Consider the following 13,606-nt stretch of genomic DNA (forward strand, 5'->3'; position numbering starts at 1 on the left):
ATAATATATCTATATTAGTAAAAATACAATATCCCCAATAGATATAGTTATACCAAACTGAAAAGAGCATGTGGACCACTCCTCACAGAGTCTAAGATACATACGTGAACCTCAGTTTTCACATTAGTAACATATATATAAATGTCTTCAGTAATCTTGTTTTAAATATATTACTTACAGACTGGCTGCTGTCTAAAAAGGAACAGATTTCATGGACAAGCCTCTTTCTCTGATCCTTATTTTTCCTACAAAATAGATGTTTTAGACTATATTTGCACCTCTAAATGTTCTGATGTACATTAAGTGAAAATCAAACAGAATAAAATGAGAACTAGATCTACGAAAGCCCAGCATATGAAAAGCTGTTTCTCAGAAAAGGTACTTACAAGATTTGCAAATAGGTTTCATTTTTGACCAGCACCTGCTCACCATTTTCTGTGTGAAATACGTAAACATAGTATGATTACATTTTAACAAACATAATAGCACTTTTCCAAAAATGTCACAATCAGGAATAATAATAGCATCAAAATGCGTCACCCAGACCTGGTGCTTTAAAGCAAGATCTATATAGGTCTCAGTTCTACAAGCTGTTCGATGCAGATGGACCTCTGCACTTCACATTCACTTCAGCTGAGTGCTAAGTGGGAACAGAGCTCTGCACATGTAGCTCCATTTCATGGAATGAGAGAATTCTAGGGCTGGAAGGGACCTCAGGAGGTCAAGTCCAGCCCCCTGCCTAAAGCAGGATCAGCCCCAATTAAATCATTCCAGTCAGGACTATCTCAAGACAGGACTTCAAAACCTCCAGGGATGGAGATACCATTTGCAGGAGCAGGGCCACAGTTTACAGGAAGACAATGTTAAGTCCTAGCAACAGTATACAGAATTGCTTGTTTTAAACTTGACGCTGGAGAACCCTGGAGATTTAGATAGCCAAGGGCCTGAGTTCTGATTTCAGACTCACTGATGTTATCCCCAATTACTTAAATGCAGTCATTTCTGATTTACATCAATGTGCACGAATGGAGAATCAGGTCTAAAGCCTCTTAAGGGCCTCATCCTTTGAGGTGCTGAATACCTCTTCCACAACTGCTTCAGTGGGAGTTCGGGATGCACCTTGCAGAATTGGATCGTAAATTCTCATCCGTAGTTGCTTGTTGGCAAATATGTTGGAAATAAATTATTGATTGGAAAGATTGGATTTGATTATTGTGTTATTCCAGGCTGCAGAGTTATTTTAATAATTATCATTTTGGCCTCACCCCTTGACAAGGATTAGAATTTACCTTGCTTTTCAAGTAATGGCATTTTGAGAGCGGAACCTGAAATAAGAAACAGAGATGAGTTTAGGCTATGATCTATGGTTATTCCTTCCTTGTAGGGATGTTACAATTTTCAACCTTAATGCCCCATTCAATATGTTTCTAAGTAACAAAAAGTCCATTGATTAGCTGTGGTGAGGATGTACAGCCCCACCCGAAACACTAGATAGGTACTTGTGACTATACTATAGTGTCACTATCCAGGACCTGAGTTTGCTAGATGACCCGAACTCCTTATAAACATGGAGGATGGGGGCTAAAAGGAGAACCCTGATTCCCCCTTGGTCTTCATACTGGAATATGGGGTGGAGAAGCTGTAAGACAAGCCCATCCCAATCTTTTTTACTTCCCTGTAATTTGTGGGATGACAACAGGAGAACTCACACAATTCCTCTCCTGTAATGAATGGGGATGAAATAACCCCAATCTCCCCCTTAATCACACTGAGACTGGGGAGAGGTCAGGCACAGCAAAACCTTCCATAGCACCTCTTTATTTACTGAACCCTAAGGAGCAAGTTCAGCAGAGGGAAACAAAAATTATTAAGAAGCTGGAGCACATAACCTATGAGGAGAGGCTGAGGGATTTGGCCTTGTTTAGTTTACAGAACAGAAGACTGGGGGGTGATTTAATAGCAACCTTCAACTTCCTGAAGGTGAGCTCTAAAGAGGATGGTGAGAAACTGTTCTCAGTGGTGTCAGATGGCAGAACAAGGAGCAATGGGCTGAAGTTACAGAGGGAGAGGAGTAGGTTGGATATAGGAAAAACTATTTCACCAGGAAGGTGGTGGAGCACTGGAATGCGTTGCCTAGAGAGGTGGTGGATTCTCCATCCCCTGAGGTTTTTAAATCCCAGCTTGACAAGGCCCTGGCTGGGATGATTTAGTAGGAGATGATCCTGCTTGAAACAGGGGATGGGACTAGATGACCTCCTGAGGTCCCTTCCAGCCCTGGGATTCTATGATTTGAGGGGCTATAGTGAGACTTCCTCACAGCCCACACTTTACTTATTTCCTAGAGGACAACGGCGAAACCCCCATAACTGCTCCACTAACGCTAGGAATTTGGGGCCCCCACATCCCACTGTTTACCCCCAGAAACTTGGGGGAGGCTCCAACAGCTCCCCCATTCATCTGGGAATTTGGGAACTATAGTTAAATCCCAACAGCCACCATCCACCCCAGAAATTTAGCGGTTCCCACAGCTTCTCCCACTCCCTCCAGAACTGGGGGGCCTCCCCATATACCCCCATGCACCCCAAGGACTTCATTCCCCACAGGTCCCCCTCTCACTTCCATCCACCCCAGGAAATTGGGGTATCCCCACAGTTCCCCACTCACCCCCATGTACCCCAGAGACTTTGGGGGCTCGCCACAGCTCCCCCATTCACCATGTACCCGAGGGATTTGGAGGATTCCCCCAGCTCCCCCACTTGCCCCTATGCACCCCAAGGACATAGCTCCCCACAGATCCCACACACACCCCATACACCCCTAGGATTTGGGGGCTGCCCACAACTCCACCACTCGTTCCCATGCATCACAAGGACGTGGGGGGCTCCCCACAGTTCCCCCTTCACCTCTTGCACCCCTGGGATGTGGGGGCTCCCCACAGGCCCTCACGCACTCCCAGGCACCCCGGGGACTTCGGGGCTCTGCAAAGCTCCCCCACTCGCACACTAGGATGTGGGGGAGCATAGCGAACCCCCCATATTCACCCTCCCACCCCCGGGCGCGCCCCGCGCCCCGCGCCCACCCTCCCGGCGGCCAGATCGGTCTGCAACGGCCGTTCCACGTCACGGACGGCGGTTCCAACGGCCGGGAGGGAGCTGCGGGGGGAGGGGAGGGGAGGCTAGAGTGGGGGCGGGGTTTGGCATTGGGGGGCAGGAGCAGTGGGGGAGGGGTTTAGCACTGAGGGGGGGGTCAGGAGCGATAGTGGGGATTGGCGGGGGGCAGGAGTAGGGGGAGGGGTTTAGCACGGGGGCAGGAGCGACAGTGGGGGTTGGCGGGGGCAGGAGTGGGGGGGGAGGGGTCTAGCACTAAGGGCGAGCGGGGTTGGAGGGGTATTGGCAGGGCGTGAGGAGAAGCCTCTGGGGGTCAGGAGCAATAGTGGGGATTGGCGGGGGTGGGGGAAGCAGCCTATGGAGGGTGCGGGGCTTGGCACTGGGTGGCCAGGAGCAGCATGAGGGATATGTGCGGGTGAGGCAGGAGCCCCCTGTAGGGTGCTTGGCATGGAGGGGGCATGGTGCAGTGGACTGAGGGGATTAGCAGGGGCTGGCATGAGGTGGCAGGAGCAGCAGGGGGGATTGGCATGGGGACTGGAGAAGCTTGGACAGGAGGAGCAGTTGGGGGGCTTGGCTCTGGGGCAGGAAGGAACCGCCTCTGGAAGGGTGGGCACTGGGGGGCAGGCAGCTGTGGTTTGTGTGGGGCAAAAGCAGCCTCTGGGGGGGTGGCCTGGCATTGGAGGGGAGGATAGGACCAATGGAGCAGGACTGCAATGGGGTGGCAGGACTAGGTCCTAGGGGAGGACAAGAATACCTGGAGGATTGGCACTGGGGGTACAGGTGCAGCCTGGAGAGGGCATGACACTGGGAATGCAGGTGCAAACTTGAGAGCACTGGGTGGGGGCACGCGATGGCAGAGAAAGAACTGGGAAAGAAAACAGCACATTGAGGGCACGGGCAGGAAAGGGGCATCCCTGGTGGAAGGTGGCTCACTTGGAGAGGTGAATGGGGCCTGGTGGAAGGGAAGTTGGCACTGAAAGCCCAGGGAAGCTCTTTAAGATCAGCCCTGCCCAAGGGTCCAAGGCAATAACCAGCATTTCCTACACAAAGCCAAACAAAACAGTCAGCAGAGCAACACTAGTGCTGAAGCTCTAACCTGGAGAGCAGATGCTACAGCCAGCGTGTGTGTGTTGGAGGGGTACCAGGGAACTGAGTATCTGGTGGTGGATCTTATAATGGAGAGGTCTTGTGTTTCTAAGATCTTGGGGTTTCGTTAAGGAAGAGGGAGTTGCCCATTTATTCTTGGCAGGAATTCACCCTTATTGTCATGTTGTTGCACAGCCAATTGAGAGATGATCCATAAAGCAAACTGCTACCCTCTGTACTATTCCCAGGAGCCCCAAAGTTGAGCTTTGAGATTAAAATTTGATCCTGCAAATTCTTACTCTCCCTGCTCAGTGTGAATCAACAGAAGTTCAAGGTTGATATTCAACAGCTGTCAAAGCTCTTTAATTATCCCCTTTTGGCCCAAGAAACACCTAGTCAATATTTCTTCAAGGTTTTGTTAGTTTGTTTCTGCTAAGAGGAGAAATGAGGAGCCAGCTATTTCTTTGGTGCCACCATGTTTATTTTCAAAGAACCCTACACCAAGTTCTGTTTCCCTAAACACAATAGAAAGAAAAAAATAGCAGGCAGTTTCCTTGCCTAGAAATGTAGGTCTACCTTTCTTTCAAGTACTATGTCCACAAGAACCTCTGTCTCTTGGCTTTGTCCTAGGCAAGGGCCACATTCACTACAGCTTCTCTTGCTTTGTCTTGCCTACACAGACACACAGGTGCGAGCCCTGGCCCCAGTGTTTGCAATTTTTCCCCAGGAAACACACACAATTTCCATGAAGCCCATTTTTTGGGATGTGGCTTTCTACCATACCCAGTAATCACTGCCAAAAGGGCATTTAAGTACCTCTTCCATTGGGCCAGAAAAGAAGGGTGGCCAGCCAACCCATCAACTTTAATTTAATTTAAACCTGCAATTGTCCATAAATCAAAGAGCCACACAACAGCCAGCATAGCACACCTTTCTCCACCCCTCAAGGTTTTACACATCATGCTGTTTTCTTGCAGGCTGAGCATCAGACATGCAGAATCTCATAGCTCACTTTAGGACAAAACTAAATAAAATTAAGGCTTGTTGGAGAATTGTCATCTGGGATTCTGTGTAATTGCTTTTTTCCTAGAATAATGATTGCAACAGCCTCTGCACTGGTTGTCTGCAAGGTTTGCTTTGCAGCTGTAAGACTAAGGAACTTTATTTAAAAATAAAGTTTAGATTCTGAAGAGCCTGATGATTTTCAAGGCAAAAAGGGGGCAACATCTCCTCTAATCTCCCATGATACCAGCTGTCAGGCGGTGGGGGAGAATTTCTGTATTTCAGGGAATCATGCAGCAAAATGCTTCATTGCAAAAGCGTGCTCCCAGAAGCACTATGCCAAAGTCTCTCTCTCTCTTTCACACACAAACACAGTGTAGTGTTCCCCTCCCACATGAAAGACGCTTGACAGCTCCACAACGTCAAGTGCATTGAAACAGACACACTCCCTCAGCTTTTGCAGGAAATTAAATGCCTTGATGCTGAGGATGCTGGGAGTTGTAGTTGCAAACCCTCCCTACACTGGGGGTGGGCGCTGCCTGGCATTGCACTCCTCCTCCTTACGAACTACAATTCCCAGGGCTGAAATAGGAGGTGATAGCAAGGAAGTAAGCTACGAGCTGCCGAGGAGTTGGTTGCTTGGTGCAGCCTAGTCTAACATTGCCCATTGCAGAAGGGACAGGGAGGGGAGAAAGCAATCAATTGCAAAAATGAACGTGGTCTTTGCAGTGAAGCAGTATGTGTCCAAGATGATTGAAGACAGCGGGCCTGGTATGAAGGTCCTCCTGATGGACAAAGAAACGGTGAGCTAGGCCCCTCTGGCTTTTGTATTTACAATGGCATCTCTTCTGGCTCTGTATTTTGGTCTTTCATGGGCAATTGGGGTAGCAGTGGCCTCCATTCCTGCCAGACCCTGCAATTTGCCGTTGGTGTGGGTTTATAGGAAGGTACGTATCTTTTTTGCTACTTCTAATGCAGTGGTTCTCAGCCAGGGGTGCCTGGGAATTGGGACTGTTTAGTCTGCAGAAGAGAAGACTGAGGGGGGACTTGATAATAGCCTTCAACTTACTGAAGGGAGGCTGCAAAGAGGCTGGAGAGAGGCTGTTCACAGTGGCCACGGATGGCAGAACACAGAACAATGGTCTCAAGTTGTGGTTGGAAAGGTCCAGGTTGAACATTAGGAAAAACTTTTTCACTAGGAGGGTGGTGAAGCATTGGAATGGTCTACCCAGGGAAGTAGCGGAGTCTCCAACCCTGGAGGTGTTTAAGTCGTGCCTCGACAAAGCCCTGGTGGGGCTGATCTGACGGGTTTGGCCCTGCTTAGAGCAGGGGGCTGGACTCAATGGCTTTGTTAGGTCTCTTCCAGCTCTATTGTTCTATGATTCTTTGATACCTCTTGGTGTACTCAGAGGTCTTCCAGGGGTACATCAACTCATCTAGATATTTGCCTAGTTTAACAACAGGCTTATGAAAAAAGCATTATGGAAGGTGGTACAAACCAATTTCATACAATGACTTGTTTGTACAGCTCTGTGTTTTATGCACCCAGATTTAAATGCAATATTTATATTCATATTCTGATTCATTTATTTTATACTTTTCTGGTAAACATGAGAGGGGAACCCATTTGTCAGTAATAGTATATGTTGCAACACTTCTGTATTTTAAGGTTTGATTTTTTTTTTTGAAGCAAGTAGTTTTTAAAAGTGAGGTGAAACTTTGGTCTTGCGTACTCCCATCAGACTTCTGAAAGGCTACACTGATCTGGATAGGTTAAGAACCACTGCTCTGTAATATTCAGGCAGTTTATTCTGAAAATGTCTTCTGAAGTTCTAGAATGCTAAATATACTAGTAACATGACACTGAAGTACAACTTGCTCTGATACAGTAAAACAAATGTGTGTGCAGTGGTTGAAAAAAATGTCTGAAAATTGTAGGGACTGGGTGTACTTGTATTTTTAAAAGTGGTTCTTTATTTAAAAAAAAATGGTTGAGAAACACAGTTCTAGTGCATGCCCTGCCCAAGGAACAGGGGGTCATAGTAACTTCCTAGACCCTCCTCCTTGCCTCTGCTTTGCACTAATAATTTGCAAAGGTGGTGACCCTTTTTAAGCAGTTCACCGCTTCTTGGGGAGTGTCCTGCCAGTGCTAGAGTGGGGACAGCAAGCAGTTCTGCTGGGCCAGAAGGAGGTTGGAGAAAGGGGTAATGAGGATTTGTGTGAGATGGCTGCTCTTAAAGGCCAATAAATCTTCTGCCACGCTCATTCCATAAAAGCATTGCTTAGGCCATGCTTTGTAGTGTTAGCTCACTGCCTAATAATCTAAAATTCTAATTGAGTATTCAAGAAACAGAGGTATAAGAGGTTAAACATCTACCTGGGGTCACACAACAAATCAGGGGAATGCCAGAAGGAACTGAATCCAGGAATCTTGAACCTCAATCCTGTTTATTAACCATTAGTCAATGCTCCCTTGTCTCACCCAGTATCTCATGAGCCTGCCCCAGCAAGGAGCAATTACTTGGCTTCTCCTTCTTTCTCCCTGCAGACGAGTATTGTGAGCATGGTGTATACGCAGTCAGAAATCCTTCAGAAGGAAGTTTACCTCTTTGAGCGGATTGATTCTTTGAACAGAGAAACAATGAAACATTTGAAAGCAATCTGTTTTTTGCGACCAACAAAGGTAAGGTACTTTGTAAAAGCAGCGGCTGGCTGTATGGGCATTTGCTTTGCACAGGGTCTGGGTGCAAACTAATCAGTTAATGCTGATATCTAAGGCTCTGATCTTGTAAATACTTTCCCATATGCTTAGCCTAGTTCTGAGCAGTCCTGGTGAAGTCACTGAGGTGACTAATGTGTGTAAAATCAAGCACAAGTTTTTCAGGCTCAGTGCCTTAGTCTGATGTATAAACTTCACCTTGTCCACAAGGTTGATTAATAGTAATAATAAAAATACAATACCCTTTAACACTCTCTCTCCTCAGTCTCATAGCCTCATTGTAAGTGTGGGCAAGTGGATTTTATACCTGGGCTGGTAAATTTCCTTGTAGTTTTGCAAAGGGTGAAAATTCTTTGATTCATTAAATTATTTAGATAATGAAAGCCACTAACAATTCCCTGTAATGTCTTACAGCACATGCTCAGCCTTTTGTCTAAGCTTGAACAACAAACCCTTTTCCAGTTAAGATTTGGAGTAATATTCAGTATTCAGGCTCCAAAAATCGTAGGATTTAAAAAAACATTTTAGGTCTTTCATTTTTCATCTGGTTTTATAACCTTTTAAGAGTCATGTTTTTCAAATTATTCTCTGCAGCCACAAGGAGCTAGAAACACTTTCTTTCTTTCTTTTTTATGACAACTGACTTTTCTCATAGTCACATGACTCCAGGAACTGGGACTTTAAGAAGAATCCAAGATAGGATCATGCAAGCTGGCTGCACTGTGGGAGCAGTAGTACTCTGAAATAGAATTCTGTGGGCCATGACCCTTCAGGCAAAATGACACATTTAGTCTATGATACTACAGTATGTGTCTGTAAAACTCACTGAGGTCACTAGGGGTTCATCTGTTGAATTTGCAGGCTGAGTTCAAGAGTTCAGTAGGCTTTTCCCATGTCTAATTTCCAGAATGAGACAGACATCTGCCTCAGGGCTTATTTTTTCTTTCTTATTAATAGTGGTGAGCAAAAATGGAGGCCAGAATATCGACAAGAGCCCAGCTCTTAGTAGGGCCCCAAATAAGTGGCCAGATTTTCAGATGAACTCAGTACATCAGGCCCACGTTGGGAACTCAGCTTGAAAATCTGATCAAAATTGTATCCCTGGGAGGTACTGAGCATTCAGTAGAATCTGAGCCTAATTTAGGTGCCTAAATGGAACTCACCCTCTTGAAAATTTGGTTCCAGGTGCGGGTGCTGTGTGTGTGGAAATCTGGCTGTGGGTTCCTTTGAAAATCAGGTCCATAGACAAGCCCTGAGAAGAGCTGGTTGGCATTTTCAGATCAAGAACAGTTTGAAAAACTCCCAGTTTGTCAAAACCAAAACTTTTCGACAGAGTCAGTTTAGATTAATTCTCTTACTTGTAATTTTTTTTGAAAAATAAGTTTAGAAATTGATGAAGCATTTCATTTTGACATATTTTCAGTGAAGAAATGCTTCCATTTTAAAAATGTGAGCTACTTATAGTGGTTTCTTTAAAGTTGAAGTCCATTTCAGTTGCCCCAATCTGAATTTTATTCCCCGAGAATTTCAGACTCAAAAATTCTCACAGTTTTTGCTTTTGTCCTGATTTGACCCCCAAGTGAGCAGCAGCAGGGTCAGATTAACCCTTCTGGAAGCCTGGGGTAAATATATCTTGTGATGCCCACCTAGACTCTGGGATGTGGCTAAAAATGAGGATTCAGTGTGCAGGAAGGGACTGCTGGGGGGCAGGCTGGGATTAGGGTGCAGGGTCTGGGCAGGCAGGGAGGGAAGATGTCAGAGGGAGAAGGGATTGGGGTGCTTATCTGGTGCAGCTGCCAGGGTGGCACAGGTGGCTCTGCACCCTCCTGCACTTGCAGGCCCCACCTCCCAGTGCTCCCATTGGCTTCAATTCTCAGCCAATGGAGTGGTGAGGAAAAGGCCTGCAGGTGAGCACTTCCCTGTGCTGTCATTCCCCCAACTGGGGATGAAGGGGTACAGCAACAAACAGAGGCGCCTCCTCCCCAGTGCCTGGAAGAGCTGGCCATGTGGGTGTTTTAGCACCAGCTCCCTGCTACTCTCCCCTCCCCCAGCCACACTGCAGGAGGGAGCCCCAAGATTGAATCACGACAAGCCAGGGGTCAAATCTCACCTGTGGGCCATAGGCTCCCCATCCCTGGCTTACTGCATAATTTTCTATTATATATGGCACATTTTCTATTGCATAGGACATTTTCTGATTCTTCTTCCTCTCGGTTCTCCTTTTATCCAGGAGAATGTGGAATACCTCATTCAGGAGCTACGGTGGCCGAAGTACAACATCTACTATATTTGTAAGTGTGTCCTGGCTCGCCAAGTATTTCAGCCTGCTTAGATGGATTCTGATGTGATGCAGATATTTTCTTCCAAACGTGAAGCATTCTGAAAGTCCTTCGTTCTGTACTCATTCAGCAGCCTTCTGATTCCGAGTCTCGCCTCAGAAAGGCCTGAGAGAGAAAGTTTTTGTCCCAATTCAACTTTTTGTTTTGTCATGACAATCACATCTGTACAACCGGAGGTATAGACAGCAGCTTTATACAAGGTTAGCATATTTCCCCAACATTTACAGGAGAAATAAACTCTACTACTGGTTCAACTTCTCTAATTCAGAATTCTCTCATTTGGCAACATCCATAATCTGGCATGATTTTTACTTAGCTGGATGGCCACTTAATATGGATGCGGCCAAGTTTCCCATGGCTGCATAAAGTTTGTTTCCAGCCCCCAGTCCTGGCTCTCAGTGTTCTGTGCTGTTTTTTAGCTGTAATTTACCGTAAGTGTCTAAGAGCCCAGTAAGCAGTGGAAATGTTGGTAATGTGGTAGCCGGTACAGACCTCCCATAGTCTGGCAAATTCTCTCCTCCGGCACCGGTCAGGTCTTGAGGGTGCCAGATTAGAGGTTCAACGTATAGTATAAGCATCTTCGTTACACTGGTATTATTCCCAAACTAGGGGAGTGTGCCACTAATCATACTGCTTTCAAACCAATATAGTTAAAGCATTAGAGACAAGCCCTTAGATGTTGTTTCTCCTCCTGTATGCTGCTAGCCTTGAGTTTTTTGTGATGTGCTCCTCCCTACATGTTGGGCTGCTAGTTCTTCTGGACTGTACTTCAAGTCCATCAAAGGCACTTAAAACTGCTTTGTCCTTCGAAGTTCACTTAGTCAAGGATCGCAAAGCGATTGGGCAGGGAGTTTCTCTTATTCTGGGAGAACTGAGGCCCCAGAAAAGTGAATCAGGTTACTGGGATGTCACCCAAGAAACAAATGTTTTTTTCAGAAACAGTGTCGAGAGATTGTGATTTCTAGCATCGCAATCTTACAACCAGCTCTCATTCTCAGCTGCTTCTGTCCCCAGGTCAGCAACGCTCACAAAGTGTTCAGAGCAGCCTCTTGCAAAGTAATGGGAGATTGCTGTCCTCTTCAGCACTTTCTCTTCTGTGAGTGTGTCATCCTGGCAGCTGTAGGGTTGAGGGAGAGGGCTGGCAACTTGAATGCTGACCCCTTTTGGCAGTGTGTTCCACAACCATTAATAATGCTTCTCTCTTCAGGGGCTTTACATCTTCCCAACACTTGATGGTGGAATGTAGGCCCTTCTCATTCCTATACTGCACATGGGGAAACTGAGGTAGCAAGGCTTGAGAGATTGACATGATTTCGCTTTGGATATAAGCCAGAAGCCAAGATTAGAATGTATTGGTCCAGGGGTGCCTAGATTGACTAGACTGTACTTTCCACTGATTAAAGCCCTAGCCCGGAATTTCTTAAGTACTGGAAACTGAATGATCCATTCCCATTTTGTACAGGGTTTAATTTCAGTCCTCTAGAAACAGATCCCTAACCCTTTTTCTTTCCAATTTGCAAGATGCCTAGGAATGAGCACAACTGGCCACTAGATGTCACTGTCAGTCTGCGAGTACACAACAAAGTCAGCAAAGCTGCTTGTCTAGAGGGGAAAACAATACGGTACAACTTTATAAAGTGTGGTGACGTGATGATGCCACAGCTCAGCTCAAGGCTGTGTTGTGCTAGGTGCTGTACAAACACACAGTGAGAGTGTTTGTTATGACAGTGTTTCTCAACCTTTTTTTTTTTAAAAATTACCCCTTTTGAAAAAATAAGTACTCACAGTATCTATAATTTTCAGATAATTTTTTTCTACCATTGCAACACATTTGTTCTACTGTATCCGACAAGTTGTACTTCAGTGTCATGTTAGTAGTATGTTTAGCATTCTAGAAATTCTGAATAATTGCCTGAATATTACAGAGCAGTGGTTCTCAATCTATCCAGATCAGTGTAGCCTTTCAGGAGTCTGATGGGAGCACGCAAGACTAAAGTTTCACCTTGCTTTTAAAAACTACTTGCCTCCAAAAATCAGACCTTAAATACAAAATCATTGTAACACTCTATTACTGATAAATTGTTTCCCTTCTCATGTTTACCATAAAATAAATGAATTAGAATATAAATACTGTAAAACACAGAGTTGTACAAGCAAGTCATTGTATGAAATTTCTTTGTACCAACTTCAGTAATGCTTTATATGTAAGCCTGTTGTAAAACTAGGCAATAGCTACCCCCTGAAAGACCTCTGAGCACCCCAAGGGGTACAGGTAGCCATGGTTGAGAACCGCTGTGTTATGTTGTACTATGTGCTATGGTGTATTATGAGAGAGAGCTCAATGGTTAGAACATTAGCCTTGTAAACCCAGGGTTGTGAGTTTGTGAGTTGAATCCTGGTGGGGTTTCAAGGATCTGGGGCAGGTTAGATTTTAAAAAAAAAAAAAAAATCTGTCAAGGATGGTCATAGGTCCTGCAGTGAGTGCAGGGGACTGGACTTGCTGACCTCATGAGTCCCCTTCCCGTTCTATGAGATATATGTTGCTGCTGCAATTCAAAGTGACCCAGGTAGATTACATCGGGAGCAACATAAGGAGGAAACATTCTGTGCCACTGCCCCAATGTACATTCTCTATGGCTAAACACGGAAAAGCTTCACTCTTCCATGGCCATCGACCCAGCATCCTAAATTATGTGATCTTAATGTGGGAAACTGGGCTGAGATAATTACCTATCTGTATTAATAATCATATAAGTGCAGATCTAGGGTAAAAGCCATCCCTGTTATGACTGGGACCCCGCCCATTCCAGCAGAAAGATTCTTGATTATTTTTTTATGCAACAGCTCCTTTGAGTATTACACGTTCACTTCCCTGCCCCCAGCCACGATTGCGCTACTGTCTTACACATCTCCTTTCAGATTTCAGTAATGTGATCAGTAAGAGCGATGTGAAGTCACTCGCTGAGGCCGATGAGCAGGAAGTTGTGGCAGAAGTTCAGGTACGTGTAATATTCTCTCATATTTTACATGGCTCTTTTCATCCCAAAGTACTTTCAAAATTGATTGAGAGACTATTGTATTTTTCATCCCAGCCACCTCTGGGGACTGACCTCAGCAGCTGTTGAACATCACAGGCTCATCAGCGCTAGGCAACAAGTTAGGACTAGAAGAACATAGGTGCTTCTAAAAATAATCTGCCCGTTCCCTGAGCTACCAGAGCTCCTGCTTCCTCTGCCATAGCAGGGTTGGTATGTGTCTCTCCTAGCTGTGATGGATAGGCATATGTGCAAAAGATGGAGCAAAAGCCATGCATCAGGAACAGCCTGGAAATGCCAGCAGAGACAGGAACTCTG

The 13,606-nt window shown here is 45.7% G+C and overlaps 1 protein-coding gene across 1 annotated transcript in view; it reads left to right on the plus strand.

Moving 5' to 3' along the window:
• The first annotated feature begins 5,802 nt into the window (after positions 1-5,802).
• Positions 5,803-13,606, plus strand: part of VPS45 (vacuolar protein sorting 45 homolog) — a 57,556-nt gene continuing 49,752 nt past the window's right edge. The window contains exons 1-4 of the mRNA XM_074980633.1: positions 5,803-5,998; positions 7,744-7,878; positions 10,145-10,205; positions 13,173-13,252. Of these exons, the coding sequence (XP_074836734.1) occupies positions 5,906-5,998; positions 7,744-7,878; positions 10,145-10,205; positions 13,173-13,252 (369 nt within the window). The 5' untranslated portion in view covers positions 5,803-5,905. The remainder of the gene's footprint in view (positions 5,999-7,743; positions 7,879-10,144; positions 10,206-13,172; positions 13,253-13,606) is intronic.

Source organism: Carettochelys insculpta, chromosome 30 (genome assembly GCF_033958435.1).
Source record: "Carettochelys insculpta isolate YL-2023 chromosome 30, ASM3395843v1, whole genome shotgun sequence".
NCBI lineage: Eukaryota > Metazoa > Chordata > Testudines > Carettochelyidae > Carettochelys > Carettochelys insculpta.